The 12705-nt window shown below is 43.2% G+C and overlaps 1 protein-coding gene across 9 annotated transcripts in view; it reads right to left on the reverse strand.

The window, feature by feature from the left end:
- ZNF236 (zinc finger protein 236) overlaps window positions 1–12705 on the reverse strand; it is a 192993-nt gene that overhangs the window by 69459 nt on the left and 110829 nt on the right. For all 9 annotated transcript variants that reach the window (XM_039521523.1, XM_039521529.1, XM_039521530.1 and 6 more), the window contains 5 exons: window positions 9186–9337; window positions 8796–9008; window positions 7360–7642; window positions 6652–6755; window positions 324–689 (listed from right to left, as the gene is read on the reverse strand). In XM_039521523.1, coding sequence (XP_039377457.1) covers window positions 324–689; window positions 6652–6755; window positions 7360–7642; window positions 8796–9008; window positions 9186–9337 — 1118 coding nt within the window. The remainder of the gene's footprint in view (window positions 1–323; window positions 690–6651; window positions 6756–7359; window positions 7643–8795; window positions 9009–9185; window positions 9338–12705) is intronic.

A 12705-nucleotide genomic window follows, 5' to 3' on the forward strand; every position in this document is an offset into this window, starting at 1 on the left:
ATTTAGGCTTCTATTTCATCTATATTGTTCTAATCTTTGTGTATAGCACTACTGCAATGTCACAACAACATGAAGAGCTTTTGTTTTTTTAAATCATAACTTGAATATGTTCTCTACTCCCCTAAGAATAATGAATCCTTAATAGACAGACTACATGCTATCTTCACTGCTGAAAGCATCACTTTATGAGGAAGAGTCAAATAATGGCTTCAGTGGAAGTCTTATCTAAATAAGAACTATAATTTGTCTGTAAGCTTTCTCTAACAGAAATCAGAGCTTAGTATTTTGGCTAACTAAACCCAAATGAAAGTATTCATTCTTACCTGACATAGAAGCAGGAAGGATTGCCTGGCTCACAAGTCCTTGCTGAAGCAAATTTTGATCAAATTGACCTGTCAGAACAGAGTTATTCATGATAAAAACATTGGGATCTGTCGTGGAAGAATTAAGAAGATTCACTGGTTGTAATCCCTCAGCAGATGTACGGGTAACAGGCTTCCTGACCCTCTTGGTTTCTGGTTTATAGTGACACTGTATGTGCGTTTTTCTGCGTCCTGAAGTACGAAACCGTAAGTCACAGTGTGGACACTTAAATGGCTTTGCTCCTGTATGCAGACGCATATGCACTTTTAGACTCCCTTTGGTAGAAAAAGAATTACTGCATACATGGCAACTGAAGAGCTTCTGACCTGGACAACAAAAGAGAGAGCAAAAGAAGAAATAATCAATAATTACCAGTACTGTATAACAATGTAAACAGTCAGGTTCTAAACAAATATGAAAAGAAAGTTCAATTTGAAGTATTGTTAAAAAGATATTGGACATTTCAAAAAAGCTGAGGTATGTTTGGTCTCACAAGAAGTCCAGAATCTTTTCCATTTATGTAGGTAAGTATAATGAGTTGTTGTATATCTGCCTTTTAAAACAATCTCCTTTACATCCTCTCAACAGATTATTTCCAGATCCTGGAACCATGAAGGAACCATGTCTTCAGATGGAAAAGTTCTAGATTCGTCCTGCAAGAAGTTTGGAGTCAACTGCAGGGTGATTGGTGGACAGACTGCCATGAGCATGAGGTAAGGATACTATATGTCGTGGCCATGTTGGAGCAATGAGAATGACTCTGGCCCATTCCACTTGTACCTGGTGAAGCACTTTGAACAGCCGGGGAAAGAGTGGAAAGGTGTAGAGGAGAGGTGCATCCCATATAATGAGGAGGGCGTCTCCCAGAGATTGATGACCCAGACCCGCTCTTGAGCAGAATAGTAGGCACTCAGCGTTTGCTGAACAAATCTATGTTCAGGAATCCCCAGCAGTTCAATATGTGTTGTAGGGCTCTTGTGTCTAACTCCCTCTTGTGAGAATCTCCTGTTCAGTGAATCTGCCATCGTGTGCTGGTATCCAGGTTGATATCTGGCAGAGATGTTGATGCCATGCTGGATACCAGCTCCACAATTTTAGCGCTTCTGTGCACCGGGATTGGGACCTCACTTCCCCCATCAGCTAATATAAAACATGCAGGCGATGTTGTCCATCACTTCTCTTATGGCCGTCTGATAACTGGTAGAAAGTGTAAGCATGCATTGTGGACTGTACATAATTCTAGAAGTTAATGTGCAATCCGGATTCTGAGGGGGACCACATACCCTGTACTGTGTAGGTCTGTAGATGTGCTCCCCAACCAAGTAGGGAGGTGTTGTTCATCAGGATGGAGGAAAGGTTGCAGACATTTCAGGGTTGCATCCACCAGTCTAATAAGTCTTTGACTTTGAGTGGTAACGAGAGAGGTTTGTGCAGGCTGTGTCTGTGGGGTATGTTCATTGTTTGTAGTCATCCCTGCAGGCAGCGCATGCATAATCTGGTGTGTTTTACCACAAACGTGGCTGCTTCCATATGACCAAGCAAATGTAGACGAGTTCTGGTGGAAACCTGTGGGCTGGTTCTCACAGAAGAGATGAGAATGATTATCATGGAAAATCTGTGAGCTGGGAGGAAGGCTCTGGCCTTTATAGCATCCAGTTTGGGCCCAAATACAATTCAGAGGTTGAACTGGTGTCTGTCATTTTTTGCATGTTTATCTAGTGGGCGAGTTTCGAGAAAAGATCCATTGTTCTTATGGCTTGGAACACATCGACTCCGGACAGAGCCTTGATGAGGCAGTCATCTAAATATGGGAATATTATAATCCTTTGTTTTCAGAGATGCATTGCCACCACTGCGGGGACTTTGGAAAATACCCTGGGCACTGTTGAAAGGCCAAAAGGTAGTACCTTGTATTGGTAATGGTCAGACCCTGGACAAATCTAAGGAACCATCTGTGGGAAGGGTGTACGGTGATATAGAAGTATGTATCTTGGAGGTCGAGGGCCAAGAGCTAGTCCCCATTCCAGTGCTGGGATTATTGTTGATAACAACATGACCATATTGAATCATGTAGTTTGACAAATTTGTTGAGGCTCTTCAAATCTAGGATAGGTCTCCACCTGCCAGATTTCTTGTGGATTAGAAAATAGTGGGGATAAAAACCTTTCCCTGTGTTGGAATGGGACCAGTTCTACAGCTCCCAGTCTCAGAAGGTGGTTTACGTCTTCTTGTAGAAGCTGTTTGTGAGAAGGGATAGGGTGGGGGGAAGGAGTGAGGAATAGAACTGAATACCTGTTGCTGACGATTTCCAACACTCACTTGTTTGACAACAAATCATCTCCTTGTCATTACCACAGATGTCGTGCTGGATCAGACTGGTCTTTTTTGTCCTCTGGGAAACGTTGACTGAATTCAGTGAATTCTGAATAGTTCATATGATTATATTTGGCTAGAACTGCTTCATAATTAACAATGTGAAACTGGAGCATAGCTGAGGAATACGCCTTGCGACTGTCCCTGTGAGATAGGATTGCCCTGGAGTGGTGTTGCCATCCTCTCTCATGGCACCACACTGACCACAAGGGAGCTGGGAATAAGATGGGAAAATAGGAATTCCATGTCCATTGCGGGGAAATAGTACTTTTTGTCCACTTGCTTAAAGTCAGGTGGTATTCATGCTGGGGTCTGCCAGATTACCTTGGCTGGGTCCAACAATGCGATCTTTGCCAATGTGGAGTTCTGTAAGATGATGAGCAACTTGTGTTGTAGCTGTCTAAGTTCCTCCCGTGGGACTTGGAGAGAGTCTGCAATGCTGTGGAACAGTTCTTGAAAATGTTTTAAATCATCAGCCAGTGTTGGAGGTGGTGACATGATGGTCTCATCAGGGGATGAATTAATGTTCACTGGTGGTGTAACATCTTCCTCCATTTCTTCCTCATGCTCATCTAACAAATCTGGGTCTGGGTCAGGAGGCCTAGAGACTGATGAGGATGGACAATGGATTTGTGCCTGTGTTTGATCTGTTGGCAGTTTGGGAAAGAGTGACCTATACGTGGCCCAAGGGTCCCAATAGGGCCAATGTGTAGGAATTAGCATATGGGGTTGCATTGATAGGGGTCCATACCAGGGACCTGGTTCAATTCAGGTCACTGGCTGGGTATCGAGGGTGGCAGTGTGATTCTGTGTGTGGAGCCTCTTGATACGATGGCAAGGTGCAAGGAGCAATGGAGTATTCCTCCTCACTAGAGAAGGATAGTGTCATGCTTACTGCTGAAGGAGAATGATGTGGTATGTGTTGGGTCTCCAGAGGAGAGGCATGAACAATGGAGAACTCGGTTTGGAGGAGCAGCAACTCTGGGGTATCAGAGACGATCACGTCTCGCACGCATCGGAACTCTTGCAGTACTGGCAGGAGCAACCGGTGGTTGTGTGTATTGGTGCAGAGATTATGGATACTGTTGGCACCAAAGGTGGAATGCTTTCTGTTGAACCACCAGTAGATGGTGCCACATGATTCACAGGTGCAGAGGGTTTGGACAGTGCTGATGCACTCAAAGTCGTTTGTTTAGTTGAAGTGGTCAGTGCCAATTTTGAGATCCTTGAACTGTCCTTCTCTGTCCCGAGTGACAGTATTCCTTTATGTGGTCCTGCCTTGGACCTCTCAATAGCACCAGTACTGCAGGTGACCGGATGGTCATAGGAGCTAGGTCTCGTCTCCAAAGATATTCAGGCTACGGCTCTCGTAGGAGATGCCTTTCTTTGAGACAGCTCCTTGATGGGTGAGCTCAGGGCCCGTGACCACTGCGGGGAGAGAGAGAGAGAGAGAGAGAGAGAGGGGTACTGGATCCAGGATCTGAGGCTGGTCTCACTGAGCTCTCCATTAATAAAAGTTTTAGTCTCAATTCACGGTCCTTTCTGGACCATGCCTTCAATTTGAGGCAGAGGGTGCACTTTTTTTTTAATAAGTGCCCCCTCTCACTCAGCATATGCATCATGAGTGACCATCACTCATGGAGACAGGGAGGAAAGAGCAAAGGAAAAAAATGTGTTTTTTTTTTTTTAAGTTTATAAAGGGGAGAGGGAAGAGAGAAAAATAAAAGAAATAGCCAATAACTACGAACTTGCAACATAAGCACTAATATTACTAAAGGTTCTTGGACAAACGAAGGGCTCTGCTAGGGATCCCAGACCAAGGGCAGTTGAGAGGGATCTGAAGGTGGTTGGACCACACAGCGCTATATGGACGCCGCTCACAGCACGAAACAGGAAATGCTACCAAAGATCTCTGATCCCACGCACAGGGACGCTACCACACCTACAGTGGAGCACCCACAGGGACACTATTCGAAGAAGAACTTGCAGTAGCAAGGCTAGAATCAAGCCAACAACCATTATGGATGGTAAGAAGGAACTGAGGGGGCCCAGGGCAGCTCCACACCTTATACCTGCATGCAGTTGCAGGTGGCAGTAAAGGGCACACTAGTGTCCTGACAGGTACTGCTGAGAGCAAAAAAATCTGTGATAACTGTGCACACATTCATGTATAGTGGAATGAACATGTGCAATTCATTGAGAAGTAGCAGCATGCTTCTGGCACACTGTTGCTCAAGTGAGGTACTAACAAACTCCCATACTTTACAATGTTTGTTCTTTCCTATCCAAACAAGAACTGCGGGCAGCATAGTATATAGAGACACCCAAAGCACAGAAGAATAACATTTCAGACCTCTCTAAAACTGACTGAAAGAAGGATTTCAGCCAATCGAGAGGTTGATGAGTGAACCATGACTACTGTTTGGCCATTTCCTCTGACAAACTCTCAAACTAACTCCTGAACAAGTTAAACTCAGTTCTTTACGGCAAGACTAACCTGCTCCCAGACACTCTGGGGTTGGCCCAATCCACAACTCTTTACAACTGAATACCGAGGCTGTGGAAGGCTGTTCGGCCTAGAATTGTTACTAGTCAAGATGTGGCTTTAACTGATATCACAGGACTATTTATTAAATTCTTGAATGGCAACTCAGACTTCCACAGATTATTTAGGGCAGGATTGTATAGCCTCAACAAGGAGGTTGTCACTTTTGTTCAGTGAAACAAGTTTGGGATAACATTCATCAACACAGATACTGTCTGGAGTTTGTTAGACAGTGGGGAAAAAAAAACTGCTCCCTTAGAGTGAAAGGTACCTTCATAAAACACGATAATCTTAGGTTATGACATTATAAACCACTTGGGTCACTTTCTTACATGGTTAGAAAGAGCATTATTACACAACATACTGATTCTGTAACCATTACTTCCAGGAGTAATAAATTACTTCAGAAGTGGCTGTATGAATAAGTTGTAAAAGTTCAGCCATGACAAACTAATACAAAAAGATACTCAGAAAAAGTTTTGTTAATTCATACATCTATTATGGTAGAAGTCTATTAGTACAGGTAATTACAATCTACTGACGCTAGTCATGGTAACACACTGCAATTATTGTAATAATTTAGAAAAAGACTATTAATGCCAGCCCGAACGCCTTCTGCAGAAAAATGGCCCAAACACTTTCTACTTAGTGTTCCAAGATATTTAAGTTGGTTTCATTTTTAAACTCATCAGACAAGAAAAAGTACCTTCTGGCCCATGAGTTGTATAAAGAAAACTTTTCTAATATAATCCCCAAACCCTGCCCTTCCTGCCAAGAGCATCACTTAGGGCTTGTCTTGACTATCAGGGTAAGTCGACCTAAGTTATACTACTTCAGCTATGTGAATAATGTAGCTGGAGTCAACGTAGCTTAGGTCGATTTACCCCGATGTCTTCACTGCGCTGCACTGACGGGAGATGCTCCCCCGTTGATTTACCTTAATCTTCTTGGGGAGCTGGAGTACTGGGATCGACCGGAGAGCGCTCTGCAGTTGATGTTTGGATCTTCAGTAGACCTACTAAATCAATCTCCGCTTCATCGACTGCAGTAGTGTCTATCTCCCCGTAGTGAAGACCAGCCCAAAGTGTTGGACTATTCCAGCAGGTATGAAAGTAAAACATATAGCCATGCTTTGCTCATATTTCCCTGACACGGCTTATCATAAACCTTTTGATACATATAATGTTAAAACAATAGGTTTTATCAGTGATCACTATAAAAGTTATTCTGGACTCAAAAGTGTTATCTAATGTTAACATTGTGCTTTTAATAGTGAAATATACCATATCCTCCAATACCTACAGATAAAAGAGCCCATTAAGAAGATAGCTAATGGGGCTGCAAGTACACAAGTTCAAACTCCTACTGACCTGTGTGCGTTTTTACATGGCAATCCAGAGTAGACTTCACAGTAAAACTCTTTCCACATTCATCACATTTATATGGTTTCTCCCCAGTGTGGATACGAACATGCCTAGACAAAAACATGTTTTCTTGAATATATGTGTTGGTTAGCGTTCTTAAACAAACATATTAATTTCCATACCAATCACTTTGTATCTATTATAGATCTTTAAAAAAAGTTTGGAAGTACTTAAACTTAAATGTACGGTTATACTACATACTCAGAGCTCTTGGAAAGAGGGTGTTCTGTTGGAGAAGGGGGATTTTTTTTAAAGATTTTTGCAATTCTTTTTCATTCTCCAAATAGTTTTTTTCATATACACCAAAATTTTACTGCAATAAAACCCCACAATGTTACCAAACACCTGCATACAATTATTCATTGTTAGACTTTTAAATTAATAACTTAATTCAGGGAAATGGAAATGTGAGAAGAGAGCAATTGTGGTCAATTCTAGAGAATGAAATAGCAAGGAAACATTACAGAGACTAATATGTGTAAATCACTTTAGAAATGAAAAATTGCTATATAACTGCTAGTGATTCCCCATAATGCATAGTGAGATAGACAAACGTGAACTTGGCTATAAGAAGTTTGACAAAAAGCTAGTACTGTTAAATGTCCAGTAAAGAACTTAATACACCCAAAAGCATGACCCTCTGCTTCGCCTTACCTGACTAAATCACTGGGTTTTTTAAAGCTTTTGGGACAATAAGTACAACAATTGGCGTATTTGGGCTCCGCTTCCAGTTCTGCATGCTTATCTTTGATCTCACTGATTCTGTCCTTTTCCGCAGCAGACTGGACAAGAACTTTTTCTGAGACTGTAGCACTTTCTCGAGGTCTAATTTTTGCCAGTTCTGCTGTTTCTTCCTCGGTGAAAGTGATGACACCAGGACGAGACTTTCTGGAAGCAGTTCTTTCAGAATTTTCATCATCTTCTTCCACACATACAACTATTTAAAAACCACACAGAAAATCAGTTTAATCTAACCTGCAATTACGAACACTAACACGCCTTAATCAAAATCATAGTTATTGTCTGATGTGTTTATATGGCAGAGCTGAGGCTGTTTGGTGTCTTAACTATGCAAGTTTGGGTTACCTTTAAGTTTAACCTTAAAGCTAAATGTTCTGGTTTTATAATGCTTGTTTTTATGATAAATTACAACATCTTGATAATGAATTTTACACCAAATTACTGATCAGTTTTCTCAACCTTAACTCCACTATAACACAGCTATATTCCCAATGGGAGACTGCCTAGTCTAGAGAACAGAGCTATGGGAGAGAGTACACTGGATTCTAACTCTACCCACATCAAAAAAAATTGTTAATTAAGTCTAAGATACAGAATCTTTATAGTTAATGAATTAGGAGCTAGAAAGAACCCTACATGACTTTCAGATTTCAAGCAGAGTATGCAGGCTTGATGTTCTGCAGAAAATCATTTCTTTACTTATACTTAAAAAAAGGAATTTTTAGAGTAAAACTGCACTTTAAAACTCTGTAGAAAATACTAAAAATACAGAAAGACCCAAAAAATCCACTCTTGTGGGATCTTGACTTTATGGAAGTGCCCACACACATTTCCAATAAAAAGTGAGTTTTTTTGCTGCTATATGATATGAATGAAAATAACCCTTTTTTTAGCTAGAGACTGGAGCCAGAAAAAGAGTAGGTTGACAGAATGTGAAAGGAAGATCTTATTCAAAGCAGAAATATGAAAAATATTCTTACAAGTCACTTGATATCTGCCCCACGAAACAATTTTTAATAAATTACGGTAAGGTGCAAAGACCATTAATTACATTGGGATGGGATACCATGTATAGATGTATTGTAAACTATTGCTGGGTTGAATGCGTCAGACCTGTTCATAAGTGTGTTCTGTTTCCTCTACTAGTTAATGTAAAGGAGCAATTTTACTGGCTTATTGGGCATAGTCTTGCATTTTGAAACAAGAGGGCATAAATTATAGTGCTAATATCACATGAATGCAATTTTTTGATAATCATTTTTGCCTGGTTTGCAGTCAAGGCCTATTACAGTTTAAAAAAAAAAAAAAAAAAAAGAAGAAGAAGAAAAACAAACAAAAAGGTTGTTCACCTCCTCCTCCGGCCTCTCCAGTTGCTGCTACTGCAGAGGAGACCGTCTGGTGTTTTTTCATGTGCTTTTTGCAGTGAACGGTTGTTCGGAAGCTTTCATCACAGAATGGGCACTTGTAAGGCTTCATGCTCATATGAGTTGCCATGTGCCTGGTAAGGCTGCCATTGGTAGTGAAAGCTGTATTGCAAATGCTACAGCTGAATGCTTTAACTCCTTAAAGTAACAGAAAAAATAATGTATTTTACTTGTCTGATTCACCTACACATAGAGAACATTAAGAGACAACAGCAACTTCCAAAACGGAAGTCATATAAATAAATATGTATTTTCATAAGTGAGGCTTTTGTGTACACCAGGAATAAACACAATATTAAAAAGGTACTCCATTACCTGTGTGAGTCTTCTCATGTGATTTAAGAACTCCTGAGGAAACAAATCCACGGCCACACAGCTGGCATTTATAAGGTTTCTCACCAGTGTGTGATCGCACATGCTGCTTCAAATGGCTGGATTTCTTAAAACCCTTGTTGCAATAGTCACATCTGTTTAAACAAAGAAATGGTAGTTTTCAGGTTGTGCTATATTGACATTTATTATTACCTTTTATTTGAACTCTACTGATGTAAGTCATTCTTGTTTAAATGAAGGAAAACGGCAGTGTAAGTGTACTCCTATTCTTGAATGTATGTATTTTACATCATGTGTCCTCAAAGTTTTTCAGATTTTGTGAAGTTATTATATAGGGAGTATTTGACCACCTCAGTTTAGTACAAGCAGCTTTGATATAATCAGTAGTATTTTTTGTTTTGCTATGGTCTAGTAAGATAATGCCAGCAAAGCAGCTAAAACAATTCTGTAGGTAAACATACAGAGATATTTTCCAAATATACAGTTTTAGAAAGTATAAATTCCTCAGGTATAGACATGTGGTCACCAGGGGCTTTCCCTGTGGCCATGACAGCCTCCTGGGTGGTGATCGGGGGTGGGGGCGGCAAAGCAGCAGCTGCCCTTTCCCCCTCCCTATTGCTCCTGGATGCTCTGCCCTTCACCACCTCTGGAGACAGGTGGGACATACAACGGTGACGGAGCAAGCAGCGGGGGTGGGGGGGAGAGAAACAGTGGGCACAGACCCCAAGCACCAACCCCGGATGCCAACACTGACCCCTAACCCTGGCCATGTGACAGCAGCTGCGAACCCCAAGTGCCAACCCTCAGCCCAGTTGCTGACTCTGGCCTCTGGTGGGCGCGGGCTCTGGGCACCGATCCCTGGGTGCATATCTCCAGCACCGATTGTAGACTCCAGCAGGTGCTGGAGCTGGGCACCCACCCCCAGTCCTGGTTGTGCGGTGTCAGGTTCCAGTGGGTGCTGTCCCTGGGCACCCACCCCCAGTCCTGGTTGTGCAGCAGCAGGTGCAGATCCAAAGGGCAGGCCCTAAGTGCCAACCGCCAGCCACATGGCATAGGGTGCTGATCCCCTGTGTTAGACAAGGAGCACCAATCACACAGCAGCTGGCTTCAACGGGTGCTCGTCCTGGATGCCGACAATGAGCCCCAGTCACACTGCAGCAGACTCCACAGACTCCAAGCAGTGGCCCTAGATGCTGACCCCTGGACACATGGCGGGGGCGCTGACCCCCAGCCCTGCTCACACAGCAACGGATGCTGGTCCTGGATGCCAACCCCTAGCTCCAACCATGCAGCAGCAGGTGAGGAGCTCCCTGGACACGTGGGAGTTGACACTGATCCCTTGGCCAAGTGGGAGTAGACACTGATCCCCAGCCCTGCCAACACAGCAGCAGGCACCAACCTTGGCCTCCTGCGAGTGCTGGCCCAAAGTGCCGATCATCAGCCCCAATCACACGGCAGCGCCCCCCCAACCCTCCATCCAGGTCTTAATTTGCCAGGATTTGCTGTGAAAAGTGATATTAACAAAGACACAAATATCACTTTTCACAGCACACTTAGCACCCCAATGCCACCCTGCCTTCAGAGCTGGGCACCCACCAGCAGCCACCACTCTCTGGCTGCCCAGCTTGAGCCCTGACACTTCTTTCATTACAAATTAAGCACTGCCCCTATCATTTACTGGGGGGAGGGATAGCTCAGTGCTTTGAGCATTGGCCTGCTAAACCCAGGGTTGTAAGTTCAATCCTTGAGAGGGCCATTTAGGGATCTGGAACAAAAATCTGTCTGGGGATTAGTCTTGCTTTGAGCAGGGGGTTGGACTAGATGACCTTCTGAGGTCCCTTCCAACCCCTGACATTCTATGATATCCCTAGTTCCCGCTGCCTCTCTGGGCTCCCCACCTACCGCCCCATCACCCATGTGTCCTGCTGCCTTCTCCCCATTGTCCTGAGCTCCCTTCCGTGGCCTCAAACCCCAGGCCTGGACCGCTCCTTGCCTCTTGACCCTAGCACTCCCCACACCACGGCACTGTGTGCGGTTGCCCACATCACCCACCCATAAGGCCCTGTTTAGTCCTGGTTAAATCCACATTACCCTGCTTCCCCAAATATAGAAATCAAAATACTCCTATGTACCCGAGTGCCCCAACAATTGCAGAGATATAAAGTTTTAAAATTGTCTTGTAAACACCATAAATCATAATGCATACTCATTCCCTTCTACATATTGCTACAATTCAGCCAGAGCTGAATTACATAGGTGTGGTTTCCTCTCAAGTCACAAAACATTTTCATACTGTGTTTACATCTCCTACTACTGTAGCTCCATAAGCAGCTATTGGTCAATATCATCATCATCAAGGTCACTGCGTGGCATTTGAGTAGGCTGAGATTGTTTGTGGCAGAAGGCAAAAGACTTAAATACACAAATGGATATCAGAAAGTTTTTCAAAAAATCAGCACCAGAATGTGACCCTGAATGTGATATAGAGATGGTCCCACCTCCTGCTAAGGAAAGCAAAACATGGATGGAAGAAAAACAAACATTTCAAGACGAGTGGTAAAAGCAGTTTCTTGTATTTCTGAAGTTGTCTGATTCAGTTTCTGAGCAAGCTGAAGTGTGCACTGTTTGTAAGAGAGAAATTAGTCAAATCAAAATTGATGCAATGCAACGTCAATATACCACTAATGCACAGGTACTTGAAACAGAACTACCATGAGGTGCAAACTGTTACATGATGCAAAACCCAAGTTCAAAATACAACAGCAGCAGCTCAGAGATTTTTTTTTAATAAAGTGGATCAGATTTGCGTGGCTACTTTTAAAGTTTCACTACTTTTGGGGAAAGCAAGGAAACCATTCAGCGATGGAGAACTACTGGAGAAAATTGTTCTGGTCGTAGAACCAGAAAGTAAGCTTTTCAGAGAGATACCACTGAGCAATGACACATTACAGAGGAGCACAGTTGTGAAGGTGTTTTATGTCAAGTGAGCCTCAGAGGTAGGCCAACTGGCAAACACATTTTTGAATGTGTCCAGGACAGAAAAGACAGTTACCTTTTTGTAACTGGTGTTCTTCAAGATGTGTTGCTCATGTCCATTCCATTGTAGGTGTGTGTGCTCACCACATGCACCGGTGCTGGAATCTTTTCCCCTCAGTGGCATCTGTAGGGGACTGGCTCTGGTGCCCTCTGGAGTGGCATATGTATGCACCAGTATAAAGGGGGATGCTGGCTCCCCCCCCCCCAGTTCCTTCTTGCCAGAAACTCCCAACAGTGGGGAAGGAGTGTGGGTCATGGAAGGGAAACGAGCAACAAATCTTGAAGAACGTCAGTAACGAAAAGGTAACTAACTGTCTTTTCTTCTTTGAGTGCTTGCTCATTTCCATTCCATTATAGGTGATTCCCAAGCAGTACCACCTGAGGCAGGTAGGAGTTCGTGGATGTGTCGACTGCAACACAGCTCAAGGGGGTCTCTGTGATGAAACCGGTCACACATCTCATGTGA

The sequence above is a fragment of the Mauremys reevesii genome, linkage group 2 (genome assembly GCF_016161935.1).
Source record: "Mauremys reevesii isolate NIE-2019 linkage group 2, ASM1616193v1, whole genome shotgun sequence".
NCBI lineage: Eukaryota > Metazoa > Chordata > Testudines > Geoemydidae > Mauremys > Mauremys reevesii.